Below are 17,091 nucleotides of genomic sequence, written 5' to 3'. Positions count from 1 at the left end.
TTGTTCTCATTGCCATTCCCATTCCTAACCCCATGCCTATTCCATTTCCATCACAGTCCCTCCTTTATTTTCATCCCATCCCCATGCCACCTCCATCCATATTCCTATTCCAGCCTCATGCCATCCCCTCTCCCTCCCATCCTCACCCACATCCCACCCCTATCCTATCTCCATCCTCATTCCCACCCCATACTCACCCACATCTCATCCCTATCCCATCCCCATCCCCAAACCCATTCCTATCCCACCTTTATTCCCACTCCATCCCCATGCCACTCCCATCCACATTCCTATCCCAGCCTCATCCCATTTCTATCCCATTCTCACATCCCTATTCCATCCCCATCCATATTCCTATCCTGAACTCATCCCATCCCCATTCTCATCCCATCCCATCCTTGTCCACACCCCATCCCCATTCCTACCCAATCCCTACCCTCTCTCATCCCTATCCCCATTCCTATTCCATCCCCATCCCATTTCATTCCTATCCGCATTCCTACCCTATCCCCATCCCCATCCCATCCCGGTCCCCTCCCTCCCGCTCCCGCTCCAAGGCCGCGTCCCGCCGGACTCTGCTGCCCTCCAGCGACGGGACGGGCGCGATCCAGCCCGGGGCAAGCGGCCCCGGGGCTCGGCGGGGCTGCAGCGGGCGCTGCCTCCGCTCCCGGCCCTGCTCCTCCCCAATAAACGCCGCTGGCTCCACTCCATCGCCGCCTCTCGTTCCTCTGCGGGTACCGGGAGGGAGAGCTCGGGGGGGGGACGACGGAACAACTCTCTTTGTGGGGCGTACCTCGGGAACAGGCTTCCCCAAACCCCGTGGGGTGGCCCGGGGAAAGCAGCCCATGGGGAGACACCGGAGTGCAGGGGATGATCCGGGGCCAGGGGGGAGCGGGAGATGGGGGTGGTGGTGGGGTGCACGGAGGGATGGGATTTGGGGAGGATGGTGGGAAGGTATGGGTTGTAGGGGGATGGTGGGAAAATGTGGGGCTTGGGAAGGATGATGGAAAGGTGTGGGATGGGGGGGCTCTGGTGGGATGGGGGGGCGCTGGTGGGATGTGTGTGTGGGGCTGGTGGGGTGTGCGGGAGGACTGGTGGGAAGCTATGGGATCTGGGGACCTGGCTGTGGGTCCAGGAGGTGATGGGGTTCCCTGCTCATCAGGACAGGAGGGACCAGCCTTAAATATGACATTGGGACAGTGTGGGATGAGGCTACACCGGGCAGGTCTGCAGGGGAGCCCCAGGGTGGGCAACATCCCTTCCTCCTGCCTCCGTGACAGCACTGGGGGAAACCGAGCCCTGGCTTGTTCCAGTTCCAGCACCATCACTCTGCACACCCACACCTCTCCCATCACTGTGATGGAGCCTTAGTGGAGGCAAAGCCGTAGGGAGGTGGGTGATACCCCCTGGAGCCCATAGTGACCAACAGATGTGGCACCCTGCTCCTGGAGGGTGGTGGCTGGGCTGAGGACCACAGACTACCCTTCCCTTTGCTGGCCTGATCTGGAGGAAAGCTCCAGCCTGCCGAGGGCAGGGGAGAGGAAGTATTCCATAAGGAAGAGTCTTAGCTCACAAAATAAATATGTATCTATGTATATTTGAGGAGATATTTGCAGTGACAGTAATAAAACAGCCCGAGGGCACCACCAAACCCCTGCGCCCCTCCTTCCCGCGCCAGCTGTGCTCCTGCAGTCCCGCTTGTGGGCAGTTGGTGTCATTTTTGCCCTGGTGATCACAAGGCGTGCGTGCACATTCCCCTCCCGCCTCTACCCTCATCCGGCCGGCAGCAGGAGCCCGGAGAAGGCAGGATGCTGTTTACTGGTGTCAGGCGCAGGGAGGCACCGGCAGAAGGGAGGTACCAGCGGGACGGAGGGTGGTAGGACCTCAGCAGAGCATGGTGAGGAGCATTGGTACCCCCCGTGGTGAAGGTAGGATGGGGAGATGCACTTAGGACACCAAACAGTTTCTACCCCCACAAAGTACATGAGTCAGAGTTACCCGAAGGCAGGGCTCATCCCAAAAAGCAGGGGATTTTCAGGAACATGGTCCTCTAGGGCGCATTTGCCATGAAAGTGATGGAAGGGAGGAGGAAAGGGGTGCACCCTGCAGAGCATCCCTCCACACACTGACCTTGGTGATGCCCTCCTCTTCTGCACGATGGCATGCTGCCGACATCTATCAGTCTGGTTGCTCTAGGAAAGCCTCAGCTACTGTCCCAGGGGCCCAAAGCAGGGTGCTGGGATGGCTTCAATAGGCGGAGGCCAGCGTGCTCATTGTTGTGTCCCTGCTGAAGTCAATGTTGTCTTCTGGCTCCCCAAAGAGCCTCCGGAAGGCGACCTGCAGGGGCACCACGGAGCAGCGCCTCCGGCAGCTCCCCACCAGGAAGTAGATGAAGGGGTTGATGCTGCTGTTGATGCAGGCGAGCAGGAAAACAGCCTGGGAAGGCACAGCCGCGAAGCCAAACTGCAGCAGGAAGTTCCAGACGCTGAGGGGAACCCCGAAGATGAGAAAGAGGAGGACGGTGAGGAAGATAACGATGTAGAGCCGCTTGGGTTGGCGCTGCTGGGAGCCACACTGGACCTTGATGAAGAGGATCACATTGGAAGCGACCATGGGTGGGGCAAAGATGAGGAAGTTGAGGACGTACATGGAGATGAGAGCCACGCGGCAGTGATCATCCTCATGCAAGAGGCACAGAGATGTCACTGCAGCAATGACAGTGATGGAGAGGGCCCAGAGCAGGACACACACCAGGGCTGACAAGCGCTGAGGGCGGTGGCAGCGGTACCAGAGCGGACAGAGGATGGACGAGCACCTCTCGATGCTGATGGCCATCAGGAGATACAGGCCCATGTTGTAGGACAACAGCGAGAGCAGGAAAAGTGGCCTCTGGTATGTTAAGGTCTCAAAACTGAAGCAGAAGATGTTCTCCATCATGTAGAGGAGGACTGAGGTGACCATGAAGAGGAGGAAGGTGAAGTTGGCCACAGCCAGGTTGAGGATGTAGGTGGTGATTGGGTTCCTGCTGATGCGGAAGCCGAGGAACCAGAGCACAGCCCCATTCCCCACCAGCCCACAGAGGCAGATGAGCAGTGTGACAGTGTCCATAGCCACATCGGTGATGTCTATCCTGCATGGGTTCTCTCCATTAGTCTCCAGCACAGGGGGTGCAGGAGGTAGGGATATGGCATTCGCCTCCATGGATTGATGCTGGGCAGGAGGTGGGACGTGGTCCCTGGCTGCAGTCAGAATGGATGGAGTGTTAATCAGAGAATCATGGAATCAACCAGGCTGGAAAAGACCTTTAAGATCATCAACCCCAGCCCTGCCAAGGCCACTTCTGACCCATGGCACTGAGGGCTTTCTCTATAGGGTTTGTGCACACTTGCAGGGCCGGTGCCTGCAGCCCTGCCCTGGGCAGCCTGTTCCAATGCCTGAGCACCCTCTGGGGCAGGAATTGTTCCTCAGCTCCATCTAAACCTGCCCTGGGGCAGCTTGAGGCCGTTTCCTCTTGTCCCATCCCTTGTTCCTTGGGAGCAGAGCCCAGCCCCTCCTGGCTCCATCCTCCTGGCAGGCAGTTGGAGGCAGCCATCAGGTCCCCCCTGAGACTTAATGGGTTGGAGGAGCTGGGGCTGAACTGTGTGGTCCATCAGGAGCTCCCTGCGCCGGGAATTCATCAGTGGAGGGCACATGGGATGTGCTGGGGAGTGGAAGGGTGGATAATTTGCAACAGGAGAGGGAGATGGGACGAAGAGGAAGGTTCAGCAGGAGATGCAGAAGGAAAGCCCAAACAGCAGGGACAGGACTTGGGGAGAGCAGTGCCAGTCTCCAGGAGAGGGTGGGATGAACATGGCTGGTGGCAGTGGATGCTGAAGGAAAGGAAGGTGAGGGAAGGATGGAGAAAGATTGCACTTAACTGTTAGCTTTGGAGAAGCAGCAGGCAGGGGCTTTCCATCGGATCAACGCCGGTGTCTTGGCATCTCATCCTCAGGATCCATCTCCTGAAGTGGGTCCTCCCGGGGCAGCAGCATATAGAATAACGTCCCCTGGTCCCGGTGTGCCCCTCGGCAGATCCCCAGCCACAGTGGGGTCGTAGGGGAGCTGGGAATGGTTTTGTAACTGCGGCTACGTCAGAGCTGGCCTTCCTCGTTCTTATTTATCTCGTTTTTTTTTTTCACCACAAAGGAAGTGACTTTTGCCAGCAGCTCCACAACCAGGACTTTGTGAATGGCTCCTCATTTCCTCCTGATTAGAAACACTCCCCCTCAGGACAAACACTTGCTCCCTGCCTGTCCTCCCTGTCCTGGCAGGCTCCTGCCATTCCTCATTCCTCCTCTGCCTGTTGCAGGGCTCCCCAAGACTTCAACATCACTGGGGGTCGTCACCCATCCAGCAGTAGAGTGTGATGCTGGTGATGCTGGTGACACTGCTGATGCTTTTGGTACTGGTGATGTTGCTGATGCTGGTGACACTGCTGGTGCTTTTGGTTCTGGTGATGCTGATGATGCCGGTGATGCTGGAGATGCTTTCGGTGCTGGTGATGCTAGTGACACTGCTGATGCTAGTGGTGCTGGCAGAGCAGCTGGATGCTTCTCAGAAGCAACTCCCCTTCTGGTAAAAGCATGAGAATCATTGCCAAAGCTTCATCTGGGCCCAAGGGAACACACCTTCAAACCAGAGCCAAGGCTTTGTGTTTCTGACCAGTCTAATGCAGGCTCTACCAGCCCAGCTGGACGACAACACACAGCTGCTTTTCAGTCAGGTTACAACAATAGGAACACCTATAGCCCAGATTAATTATTGCTCCTGCTCCTCAGTAATGCCATGAAAGCTGTTGGAGAGCAGATTTCATGGAATCACGGACTGGTTTGTGTCTGAAGGGACCTTAAAGCTCATCCAGTTCCAACCCCCTGCCCCGGGCAGGTACACCTTCCACTAGAGCAGCCTGGATGTTGTTAAACAGGGCTGAGCAGATCATCCTTGGAGTTACTGGGCTGGATGTGTTTGTTGTCCCTTGGGCAGGTCCAAGGGGACCAGGAGCTCCATGCAGTCACTGCACAGCCTGCCAAGGGTTTATTGCTGTAGCCAATATGTTTTGCACCATTAACAACCTTGCTGTGATGATTAAAAAGACAACTGTGTGGGTTGTAGAATGAAGCTCTTGGTTGCCTCAGCTGTGGAAGAGCTTCTCCAACGGGATTCACTGCTCCAAGGAGCGCCCTGCATCTCCCACTCCACGGTGCCCTTGCAACTGGGAGGTGCTTCTGGCTTCTGCCCCAGGTGCCTGGCTGATACCAACCTTTGGCTGCTCTAAAACATACATTTTAGATGCACCTAAAAATACATCTAAAAAAATCTAAAAAATCATCTAAAAAATAATCTAAAACATCTAAAAAATCATGTAAAAGTAATCTAAAACCCATACATCTAAAACATTTTAGTGCCTAAAACTGACTCCCAAAGACCCTGGGTTTTTCCCGTTAGCAATTCCAGTCTCACCATTTTTTGCTAAGGGCAGAGTTGTCTCCAAGGGTTCATATCAAAACCACTTCAAATCAAAGTCCCTTCCTTCAGTGGGGCTGTATGAGAAAAGCAGACCCTATCACCCATGTTTCGTGCATGGGCAGAGCCCATCACTGAGTCACCAGCCCTGGGAATGCTGGTGGGACCTGCAGGATCCTCCCCACTCCCATCTCCTCCAGCATCCTCCATCTGAACTCTCCAGCCTCATCCCAGCTTCCTGAGCCAGCTGGTCCCCACAGCCACCCCCATTAGCCTCTGATGGGGCTACTTCCCAGCTGCAGAGTCAGAAGGGAAAGAGCATCTTTATTGCAGAACTCTTGGGCTTTGGACCTGGGGTGGAATGGATGGGGCCATCCTGGAAACAGGCGCATGCATACGTGCATCTGCATCAGCAGCACCCAGAGGATTTCTGACTGAAACCTCCTATTCATGGTCACCTCTGCAAGATTCCTGCTGTGGGGAACACCAAAATAAAAGCAGAACCATGTCTGGGCAACTTTCAGGAGGAAAAAAACCACCTTAGAAGTGGGAGGGTTTGGGATGCTGTCACACCACTCATGGCTGTGGATGCTGCAATGGGTCTCCCTTCCCTGGGAGGAGGAGGATGATAGATGGTGAAGCACATCCTGCAGCTGCAGAAGCTGTGAGGTACCACTCTGCAGGCCTGTGCCAATTTGCACTGGCTGTAGATGGATGAAGAAAGCTTTCCCTCTGTCCCATGGAATTCCAGCTGACCAGAAGCTTTGGGAGCAACAGAGAGATGGAGCTGCAGTGCTGCTGCGTTGCATTTAACACAGCCTGTTATCAGAGCAAGGCATTTTTAGCTATTCCTTATACTGCTTTAGCATAAAAAAGCTACTTTTGGATTGATTGCAGAGGCTGAAGAAGAAGCCCCTCAGCAAGTCAGGTTCAGAGCTGACAGGATGTATTCCCCATTGCCCCACAGTGGGCGACTATTCCCAGCCCGTTCCTCCAGCAGGGCTTCCCAGAGGATGCTGCACTGGGATGCTGGGAGCGTGCCAAGGGGGAATTTGGAGCATGCTGGTCCAAAGGACTTGTTGTTGGAAGAACACCTGGAACAAAGGGAGGGAGATGAGGAGATGGCAGTGGTGATTGCAGAGCTCCCTTGGCATCGCTGCTCACTGGGACACTTGGAAGCTCAGCACTAAGACACTTTAGTTAAAGAACTGTCGTGGTTTAAACTCAGTCAGGTAACTCGTTCGCTCACTTCCCCCCCTTTTCTTGCCCTCCCCCTGCTCTCGGAGGGACGGAGAGGAGAATCAAAAAGAATGCAACTCCCACGGGTTGAGATAAGAACAGTTTAGTAACTAAGGTATAACACAAATCACTACTGCTACCACCAATGATAATAATGATAAAGGAAATAACAAGGGAAGAGAATACATCATCTCACCACCAGCCAACCGATAACTCGCCCCCCCTCAGCCCGACCAAGCTCCGACCGATACCTCCTCCAACCCTGCAGTCTCCCAGCCCTTCCGGCTAACTCCCAGTTACCTCCTGGGCATGACGTGCTGTGGTATGGAATACCTCTTTGGTCAGTTTGGGTCAGGTGTCCTGTCTCTGCTTCCTCCTGGCCTCCCCTCCTCCCTGGCAGAGCATGAGGCTCACAAAGTCCTTGGCCAAACCTAAACATCACTATCAGCTCTGTTCCCAAGCTGAAAGTCAAAACACTGCACTGCACCAGCTACCAAGAAGGGGAAAAATGAGTGCTACTGCTGAACCCAGGACATTATCCACCCCTTATTCCATACCATTCACGTCATGCTCAGATCCCACATTTTCAATATACCATCACTCTTATCTAAGTGCATGGACCAGTCCCTATAAAGCTGCTGTGTCCATCTGGTCCATGATGTCAGGCTCCATCTCTTGTAACAGTCTTCCAGAGCAGGAGAGACTGTGTGCAGTGTTCACACTCGTGAATAACCTGGGCAATAGTGTCCATTGCTAAGTCCACCCCTCGATCATGAGTCCATCTCTGTGTTGCATCTCTGCTCTGATGGCCTGAAGTGCCATGGGCCCACCAGGCTTAAAATAATTCACTGTCCCCTTAAGCAGTTACTGCAGCTTGTTGCTGGGGACTCCATACAGCTGCCTTCCATCTCCGATGCTTCCAAAGCACTGGAGGGGCCCAGTGGACTTACTTGCCCATACTGTCCCACACACCCTGCCACTCATGACTGTCCAGCCTTGGGGAAAATCTCTTGGTCCCCCTATATCCTCGTCTAACCCCAGACAAGACCCAAACCTGACTCTGCTTAACTGTTGAGATCAGACAAAATGGTTGTGGGTAGAACACAGTCTGTGTGTGTGCCAACATGCTGATCCCCATCACAATCAGCAGGCAGGTCCCAAGGATACCCAAAGGCCATTCAAAACCTTCAGAACTCTCAAACGATGCTGCTGTACTTGTCACTGGGGCTGGTGTAGCCGCTGTGCTTGCCGGCTCTCCCACCGCCAGCTTCTCTTTTCCTGAGTCCAGCTCTTCCTCCTCTGCCTTGCTGGGAAATGCTGCGTGGTCTCCTGCATCCTCCTGGGGCTCGGCGGGCGGCTTCCGGGGAATGCTCTCGGCCGTCGCGGGGCTGGGCTCGGCCGCGGGGCTCGGCTCCTCCGCGGGGCTCGGCTCGGCCGCGGGGCTCGGCTCTTCCGCGGGGCTCGGCTTCTCCCGCTGCTCGGCAGCCGCTTCCTTCCGCTCCTCGACCGCCCCGACCTCCTCCACCGGCAGCCGTCCCCTCGCGGCCTCCGGCCCTGCTCCCGCCGCCGCTTGGTCCCCGGGGCCGCTCTCCCGGGCCGGTTCGGCTGCCGCCGGCTCCCGGGGCCGCGCCCCCACGGCTCCCCGCAGCCTCACGAAGATGGAGAGTAGGGTGAGGGCCAGGGCGGTGAAGAGCAGCCGGACGGCCAGGTACAAGTCCACGGCCACGTCCGTCCCGCCCTGCTGCTGGAGCCCGCCCGTATTACAAGCCATTGCCATAAAGCACAGTGAGACAAGAACCTTAGCCCAGGCCCCACACTTGATAAACACTAACACAGCAAATACCGGCTCTACGTAAGTTACAACATTCTGAAGCTGCGAGATCAAGCAAAACAACTCTGAGAGCCAATAAATCAGCATTGTGACGAGTAACTATTAATCCAGTCAAATCTGTCGTTATCTCAACCCTTTGTGCCCCACGTTGGGCGCCAAAAAGAACTGTCGTGGTTTAAACTCAGTCAGGTAACTCGTTCGCTCACTTCCCCCCCTTTTATTGCCCTCCCCCTGCTCTCGGAGGGACGGAGAGGAGAATCAAAAAGAATGCAACTCCCACGGGTTGAGATAAGAACAGTTTAGTAACTAAGGTATAACACAAATCACTACTGCTACCACCAATGATAATAATGATAAAGGAAATAACAAGGGAAGAGAATACATCATCTCACCACCAGCCAACCGATAACTCGCCCCCCCTCAGCCCGACCAAGCTCCGACCGATACCTCCTCCAACCCTGCAGTCTCCCAGCCCTTCCGGCTAACTCCCAGTTACCTCCTGGGCATGACGTGCTGTGGTATGGAATACCTCTTTGGTCAGTTTGGGTCAGGTGTCCTGTCTCTGCTTCCTCCTGGCCTCCCCTCCTCCCTGGCAGAGCATGAGGCTCACAAAGTCCTTGGCCAAACCTAAACATCACTATCAGCTCTGTTCCCAAGCTGAAAGTCAAAACACTGCACTGCACCAGCTACCAAGAAGGGGAAAAATGAGTGCTACTGCTGAACCCAGGACAACAACCCTGGGTGAAAGGATTGCCCTTTGTTACCAGCCATATATTGCTGTTACTAGCCTGTTTTGTTCTCATTTCTTATAAATATAATGTCAGGGTGGGTTGGGAGAAGATGTTCCTGTCGGGAAGTGAGGGCCTTCTCTTGGGCCATCCGCAGCGTGAGCCGCAGGCGGAGGAATGCTGATTAATGAAGCTCAGTTCACACATATGTTCCTGTGGTTTGGCATTCCCTCCATCTGGCCCTGGATATGGCAGAGATGGTAAAAGACCAATATCCAATTCTGCTTCCTGCCTTCTTTTTAACTCCTTCCAATATTTGTTTGTTTCTTGGGATCACAGTGGTCCTAAGGAGAATATGAAGATGTTGCAAGGGCTGGAGCAGCTCTGCTCTGGAGCCAGGCTGAGAGAGCTGGGCTGGGGCAGCCTGGAGAAGAGAAGGCTCCTGAAGGGGAGACCTGAGAGCAGCTCCAGTGCCTGAAGGGGCTGCAGGAAACCTGGAGAGGGGCTTGGGACAAGGGCCTGTAGGGACAGGCCAAGGGGAATGGCTTGAACCTGCTCGAGGTGAGACTGAGATGAGCTCTGAGGCAGAAGCTCTTCCCTGGGAGGGTGCTGAGGCGCTGGCACAGGGTGCCCAGAGAAGCTGTGGCTGCCCCATCCCTGGCAGTGCTCAAGGCCAGGTTGGACACAGGGGCTTGGAGCAAGCTGCTCTATGGAAGGTGTCCCTGCCCGTGGTAGGGGTTGGAGCTGGATGAGCTTTAAAGATCCCTTCAACCCAAACCGTTCCACGATTCTATGGGGCATAGACACAGCAGACAGGGAAGCAGGACAGAGACCACACAATGAGCAAAGTTCTCCTCCCAGGACTCACGCTGCATCCCTGCAGCCTCAGCACTGTGAGACGTGAGGATGGGGCATGGAGCAGCCAGCACCAGTGAGGGGCAGGTCCAGTGGTGTGTGTCATCCCTGGGATGCAGTGGCTGGTTGCATCACTCCATCCCTCTTCCCTCTTGCCCAGCCCCATGGCATGGGGTGATGGAGGCGTCCACTCAGCTCTTGCAGACAGGGAAGTGACACTCAGCATCATCTCCCTGGGGCTGATGGTGGCTTCTTTGTGACAGCGAAATGTGCACGTTCACATGGATGGGAACTGTGACACATCAGGGGTGTTGCTGATGGGCTCAGAAGAGGAGAACAAGAAGGAAAACAACACAACAGCAGGTTTGCAAAGAGGAAGCATTTGAAGCAACCAGCCCATGGGTCTGCAACGCCCGTCCTGTGAGCGTGGGTCTTTGGCAATCTGCTTCCGCTGCTCTCACAAGTGATGCCCAAGCCCTGGCACATCTGCATCCCTTCAGCGACCACCCCTGAGCAGAAGCCGTGGTCCCAGGGCCCATTTGGAGCTGAGGAAGAGCCGCGGTACCAGAGCCCACACGCAAACTGCTGGAGGAACCTCATCACCTTGTTCCTGGTGGCCAGATCTCATCTGGGATGGTTTTGGCATAGCAGCTGTGGAAAGGTTTCATCTGCAAGTCTGACGCAGAGGACTGCAGCTCTGGAAACCAAACTGTGCAAGGATTCTGCCCTCCCCTGCCTGGTGAGAGGGGTCTGGGACTCACCTCCAATCCTGCCTCTGTCCTCTTCATTCTTCCCATCTGTCTCCTCAGCTGTTTTCAGCCCTTCAAGGCCAAATGGCTCCACCTGCCTCTTGTTCCTCCCTCCACTCCTCTTCCAAGTCTGTCTCCTGTCCCCCTGGGCCAAGCTTTTCCCTCCTATCCCTATTTTTCTTCTCCTCTCCTCTCCTCTCCTCTCCTCTCCTCTCCTCTACTCTCCTCTCCTCTCCTCTCCTCTCCTCTCCTCTCCTCTCCTCTCCTCTCTCCTCTCCTCTCCTCTCCTCTCCTCTCCTCTCCTCTCCTCTCCTCTCCTCTCCTCTCCTCTCCTCTCCTCTCCTCTCCTCTCCTCCCTTCCCCTTCTCTTCCCTTCCCCTTCTCTTCTTTTCTCTTCCCTTCCCTTCCCTTCCCTTCCCTTCCCTTCCCTTCCCTTCCCTTCCCTTCCCTTCCCTTCCCTTCCCTTCCCTTCCCTTCCCTTCCCTTCCCTTCCCCACTCCACTCTCCTCTCACTGCTCAGTTCTTAAGTTCTCTGGCTAGCAGATGCTGTAGCTTGTGAGGGATTGCAGAAACCAGGATTACCAGAGGACATTCCAAGTACTGGTGACCTGAAAGCCACTGATTGTGCCTTCATCTCTTGCCTTTCCCCAGGCGAGCACAAGAAGAGGAAGATGAACCGACATCCCAACGGCACGATCCATGACTCGCATATGGTGTCCCCAGCACCCACAGAGAGCCTGGTCTATGAGGCTGAACACAACGGGACCCGGTGCTTTGCAGAGCACATCCCCGAACTCGTCACTGGGAGCATCACCCTGCTCATCTGCCTGTGTGGGCTGGTGGGGAACGGAGCCATCCTCTGGCTCCTTGGCTTCCGCATCAGGAGGAGCCCCTTCACCGCCTACCTCCTGAACCTGGCCGTGGCCGACTCCTGCTTTCTCCTCTTCACATCGGCTTTCCTTGTGGTCTATCACATGCCCATGCTCAGCTGCTCCCAGCCAGCGCTCCTGGGGGTGCTGCAGCTGTTTCACTCCATGGTCCTGCTCACCTACGGCACCAGCCTCTACCTCCTCACTGCCATCAGCGTGGAGAGGTGTATGGGTGTCCTCTGGCCCTTCTGGTGCCGAGGCCACCGCCCGGAGCCCCTCTCTGCTGCAATGTGTATCCTGCTGTGGGCCCTCTCCTGTGTGCTTGCGGGGCTGGTGCACTTCGTGTGTGACCCGGATCATTCCCAGCACTGCTGGACGGTTCTCGGGCTCTTGTGCTGCCTCAATTTCTGCCTTTTCACTCCCTTTATGGTTCTTTCCAACGTGATCCTCTTCGTCAAGCTCAGACGCAGCTCTTGGCAACACCACCCAGGGAGGCTGTACGCAGTCATCTTCCTCACCGTTCTCTTCTTCCTCCTCTTTGGCATCCCACTCAGTGTCCAGATCTTCCTCAACTTCTTTGTGTATATTAACTTTGTCTTTGAGGTCTGCCTCTTGCTGGCCTCTTTTAACAGCAGCATCAATCCCGTTATTTACGTCCTGGTTGGGAGCTATGGGAAGTTCACGTTCAGGGGATCCTTCAAAGTGGCTCTTCAGAGGGTCTTTGAAGATAAGGCAGATTCCCAAGAGGTGGGACCCCTGTGATGGAAATCGCTGCCTAAACCCCTGTGGCCGAGACTGGAGAGGGGTGGCCCTGCCTTTGCAGCCCAGGACAGCACCCCATGGCCTGGCTGGGTGAGCAGGACCAGCAGTGGACAGTGGTGTCCCCCAGGACGTGGCCATGGGCAGGGCTGGTTCCCAGCTCGAACTTGGTTTTAAGTTATTTAAATAAAGGTGTCTTTTGGGTAACTTACTGGTGACTGCGGTTTCTTCCTTGATGGCTCCATGGGGAGCTTGTTCTCGAAATCATGGATGTGACCATCCCCTCACGCTGCCCATTAGGCGTTGTACATGCAAGATACATGCTGAAACGATGTGGTCCAGGAGGTCCTGCCTTATCCATTCTCCTGTTCTCCAGGGTTAGCACAGCCATGCTCCTGGGCCTCAATCTGCATCTTGTCTGCTTCCCACATAGGAAGTCCCAACTCTTCCTGCCTCTATCTGCTCCTGGGACCTTGATGCCTGATACTAAAGCACCAACCACTCACTACTCTGATCCTCAAAAGCCTCCAGACCACAGGAGGTGATGGTGAAGGGACAGAAAGGATGCTCTCAGCTCCCTCTGTCTTTCTGTCCTCCTGTGGCAGAGTCTGACAGAGAAAACCCATCTCAGCCTGGCTGATGGAGCTGGAAGCATCACTCAACCTCTACCCTTCCAAGGGGGTTTAGTTGGGGGAGCAGGGACAGGCAAAGAGGCAAGTGCTGCTGGGGGTGGGCACTCTGGGTTGGACAGAGGATGGACAGCCAGCCAGTGCCTGATGGCTGCTGGCAAGTGCAGTTCTGTGCAGTGAATGGAGAAGCCCATGGAGCAAACCACCAGGGCAGAGGCAAGAAAAGAGGCAGACAGAGAAGGATGGTTCTCGTGTGTGATGGCTGGAGGAGGCTGAGCTCTGCCTGCCAGATGGTGTTATTGGCTTTCCCAGCACACAGAAACAACTGCAACCAGAGCCGTAGCATTTACAGGCTGTAGGTGTCTTTGGTCACACACAAGCCTGACCCCAAAACAAGCAAACAGCCCGTGTCTGTAAATCATGTGCTGGAAATCGCTCTCAGGATGTTACCCACAAAAGCAGAAGCTGAGAAACCCTGTCTGATTCTGCTCTTTTCTCGAGCACATGGGTAGATGTTGATGTACCTTGACCTACAGGAAACCTGGAGAGGGGCTTTGGACAAGGGCCTGCAGGGACAGGCCAAGGGGAATGGCTTGAACCTGCCCGAGGGGAGACTGAGCTGAGCTCTTAGGCAGAAGCTCTTCCCTGGGAGGGTGCTGAGGCGCTGGCACAGGGTGTCCAGAGAAGCTGTGGCTGCCCCATCCCTGGCAGTGTTCAAGGCCAGGTTGGACACAGGGGCTTGGAGCAAGCTGCCCTAGTGGGAGGTGTCCCTGCCTGTGGCAGGGGTTGGAGCTGGATGAGCTTTAAGGTCCCTTCCAGCACAAACCATTCCATGGTTCTCTGTTTCTCTGATTCTCTTCTCATGACCTGTTTGCACTTGAAAGCATTGGCATTGCAAGATGTGAGATTCTCCAGCTGGGGACACAAGCACAGCATCACCAAGGGAGAGAGGAGGTGGCTTTGGTCCTGCAGTCCCCACATGTGCCAGTTCCCAGCAGGAGCATCCCTGCTCCCAGATGCAACAGGAGCTGTTTGCGTTTGTCCTGCACCACAGTCAGCCTGGGTAGGAGCCATCTCACCTCCCTTCAGCTCTCTACAAATTTCATGGGCCTGTCTGAGGCACTGTAGAAGAAACTCAGATGAAACCCATAACTTTTAGATGGTTAAAACCAAGTGAGCAGCTCTGATTCACCTCTCCTTAGGAAACCCCAGATTTTCCTGGAATCCTGATCCATCTTTTCTTTGCTGCTTGGTGCTCTTGGAAATGGTGCATTTGAAGGTCAAGTATTGCAGTGAAATTGTGGTGTATGGGTTTCAAACCCAGATCTGAATCAGAAATAGAGGTTTTGCTGCAACTCCCAGCTTGTAGCACTGGGTCCTAAAGATATCTGCCTGGAATGGGAGGAGGAGGAAAGTTCATTCCGTCCAAAGAGAGGAGTATTTTGGGACTGGGGTTGCTTTAAAATGAAATAAAAGAGGAACATGACACAGGCAACAATCAGCTCTTCCCATAGGTCTGATTTCTGAGAGTCCTTTTAGTCATTTCCTGTGCGAGGAAGAGTCTATAGCCAGAACCCTGCTCCTGTCAAACACAATGAAATAGCCCCCTCTTTACAGGAACCCTTGACCTGCTTGGCTGTCAGCAAGCTGCTTTGTGAAAGGAGCTGAGAACGACCCCTTGCTGGAGGCTGCACAGGCTCACCAAGGTTTCGGTCCAGCTTTCCAAGTGCTAATTCCAGGAAACCTCGTGAAGCATCACAGAGGCAGGAGGTGGTGAGCGGAGGTGATGGGCGTCTGCTCCAGGCTACCAGAGGAGACAAGGTCAGACCTTTCTGGGTGGTATTTTCCAGCTTAATTTAGCGCCTCCCCTCACTGGTGTTGAACCTGTTGGTCACTACTGGGGAATGGTGGTCTGTGGGGTATGGAGACCCATGGGAAAAGGTGGTAGGGGAGCAGTGAAATGAGTGTCCCACTGAAGGAACCCAGCAGCTTGGTAACGTCAGCTATAATATTAGATACCTGAGAATCCCTATCAGATCCACCCCGTAAATAACTTGATCTTTGACATAGAATCCCAGCACGGCTTAGGTTGGAAGGGACTTTAAGGATCATCTATTTCCAACTACCTGCACAGGCACCTCCAAGGACAATCCTTTTATCTTATTATTTCTCCCCTCCAGATCTGTTTCATTAAAAGCCGGGAAGGAGGCATCTCCCCAGCTTTGGCTCCACCTCTATACATGCTTTTTGTGCCAGGTATGTCAACCCCATCTCCCCACATCCTGTCTTCCACCTCTCCTGTCCCTCATTTCTCTCTGTGCTCCTCCATGCAGAAGCTGGGGCATGGCTGCAAAGATCTGAAAGCCTATTGTGAGGGACAACAGAGGTTCTAAGGTGTCTCTGCTTCCTCTCATCCCTGCAGCTGTGTGAGGAGGAAGGAGAAGCAGCAGAGGTTTTGCAATGAGCACATCCCTCCCTGCCGTGGAAGGAGCCAGCCCTGCTTGCTGGAGCCAGCCAGTGTGGAACAGGAGTTGGCATCACCAGCTCTTGATGCATGGGGACACTCACTACAACTGGACCAACTGTGAACCTGGTCACTGGAGCAAAGTCCCTGCCACGCTGCTCATCTGCCTTTGCGGGCTGCTGGGGAACGCGGCTGTGCTCTGGTTCTTCACCTCCCACGTCCACAGGAACCCCATCACCATCTACGTCCTCAACCTGGCCGTGGCTGACTTCACCTTCCTCCTCTCCATCACCACTGCCCTTGGGGTACTTTATGGCCCAGAGACCCTTTGCCACAGGCTGGGCTCACGGGACGTGACAACTGTGTTGAACATCACCATTCTCTTCTCTTTCACCGCCAGCGTCTTCCTCCTGACAGCCTTCAGTGCCATGGCAGCTCTGTCTGTCCTCCCCATGGCCCACTGCCACCGCTCCCAGTGCTTGCCAGTGCTTGTGTGTGCCCTGTTCTGGGCCCTCTCCTTCCTTCTCGCCCTGACCCTCTTCTTCTGCCCTGCAGCACTCATTGCCTTCATCCTCAGCTACCTCTTATCACTACTTACCCTGGTTTTATCTGGTTTAACCCTGCTTGCCAGGGTCTTGTGCTGTTCATGGCAGCATCCTCCAGGGAAGCTCTGTGCTGTGGTCCTGCTCGCTGTCGTCTTCTTCCCCTTCTTCACAGCTGATTTTGAGTATTGGCTTTTGCTAAGGCTGTTTGATTTTTCAGTCTTTGTCTTCGATGCCTCTCTGCCCTTGGCCTGTGTGAACAGCAGCATCAACCCTGCTATTTACTTCTTGGCTGGGAGCTGCACAAACAAGTTCACACTCTCTGTGAGGGTTGCTTTCAAGAGGGCTTTTGGAGATGAAGCAGAGCCTCAGAACAGAGGTGAAACTCCCAGAGCAAACACAGTGGAACCAGCTGTTTAAACCTCTGCAACCTCCCCCCCCCGCCCCAGGGAGAAGATGCTCCAGGGATGGAGAGAAGGAATATGGGCCAGAACAGGATTAGCTGCAGCGTGACAGTGTGCTGGGTGGCATGGGAGAGAACACTGAACAAAGTGATGAAATACCTATGCTCTGAAGCCAGGCTGAGACAGTTGGGCTGGGGCAGCCTGGACAAGAGAAGGCTCCTTAAGAGGAGACCTTAGAGAAGCTCCACTGCCTAAAGGGGCTGCAGGAAACCTGGAGAGGGGCTTGGGACAAGGGCCTGTAGGGACAGGCCAAGGGGAATGGCTTGAACCTGCCCGAGGGGAGACTGAGATGAGCTCTTAGGCAGAAGCTCTTCCCTGTGAGGGTGCTGAGGCGCTGGCACAGGGTGCCCAGAGAAGCTGTGGCTGCCCCATCCCTGGCAGTGCTCAAGGCCAGGTTGGACACAGGGGCTTGGAGCAAGCTGCTCTATGGAAGGTGTCCCTGCCCGTGGCAGGGGTTGGA

The 17,091-nt window shown here is 54.9% G+C and overlaps 3 protein-coding genes across 5 annotated transcripts; 2 read left to right on the top strand and 1 right to left on the bottom strand.

The window, feature by feature from the left end:
* Positions 1-1,577: 1,577 nt before the first annotated feature.
* Positions 1,578-4,048, bottom strand: LOC134170650 (mas-related G-protein coupled receptor member H-like). 3 transcript variants are annotated; one of them, XM_062632236.1, is made up of 2 exons: positions 3,918-4,048; positions 1,578-3,239 (listed from the first exon to the last, which is right to left on the bottom strand). In XM_062632236.1, the coding sequence occupies exon 2, from the start codon at positions 3,199-3,201 to the stop codon at positions 2,248-2,250; it is 954 nt and encodes a 317-aa protein (XP_062488220.1). In that variant the 5' UTR covers positions 3,202-3,239; positions 3,918-4,048; the 3' UTR covers positions 1,578-2,247. The 3 variants fall into 3 exon arrangements, with proteins under 3 accessions (XP_062488220.1, XP_062488221.1, XP_062488222.1); XM_062632237.1 differs by having other exon boundaries at positions 1,578-3,235; positions 3,913-4,040; XM_062632238.1 differs by having other exon boundaries at positions 1,578-3,235; positions 3,918-4,040.
* A 6,307-nt stretch (positions 4,049-10,355) lies between these two features.
* Positions 10,356-12,730, top strand: LOC134170662 (proto-oncogene Mas-like). Its single transcript, XM_062632261.1, has 2 exons — positions 10,356-10,894; positions 11,556-12,730. The coding sequence occupies exon 2, from the start codon at positions 11,576-11,578 to the stop codon at positions 12,533-12,535; it is 960 nt and encodes a 319-aa protein (XP_062488245.1). The 5' UTR covers positions 10,356-10,894; positions 11,556-11,575; the 3' UTR covers positions 12,536-12,730.
* A 1,696-nt stretch (positions 12,731-14,426) lies between these two features.
* LOC134170649 (proto-oncogene Mas-like) lies at positions 14,427-16,697 on the top strand. The gene is made up of 3 exons (XM_062632235.1): positions 14,427-14,934; positions 15,342-15,417; positions 15,584-16,697. Exon 3 carries the CDS (start codon positions 15,622-15,624, stop codon positions 16,585-16,587), a length of 966 nt encoding a protein of 321 aa, XP_062488219.1. The 5' UTR covers positions 14,427-14,934; positions 15,342-15,417; positions 15,584-15,621; the 3' UTR covers positions 16,588-16,697.
* Positions 16,698-17,091: the final 394 nt, after the last annotated feature.

The sequence above is a fragment of the Pezoporus occidentalis genome, unplaced genomic scaffold (genome assembly GCF_034315485.1).
Source record: "Pezoporus occidentalis ecotype Australia unplaced genomic scaffold, CSIRO_AGI_Poc_V1 ctg388, whole genome shotgun sequence".
Lineage (NCBI taxonomy): Eukaryota > Metazoa > Chordata > Aves > Psittaciformes > Psittacidae > Pezoporus > Pezoporus occidentalis.
The sequence above is the reverse complement of the archived record's forward strand: the minus strand, read 5'-3'. Positions and strand labels throughout refer to the sequence as shown.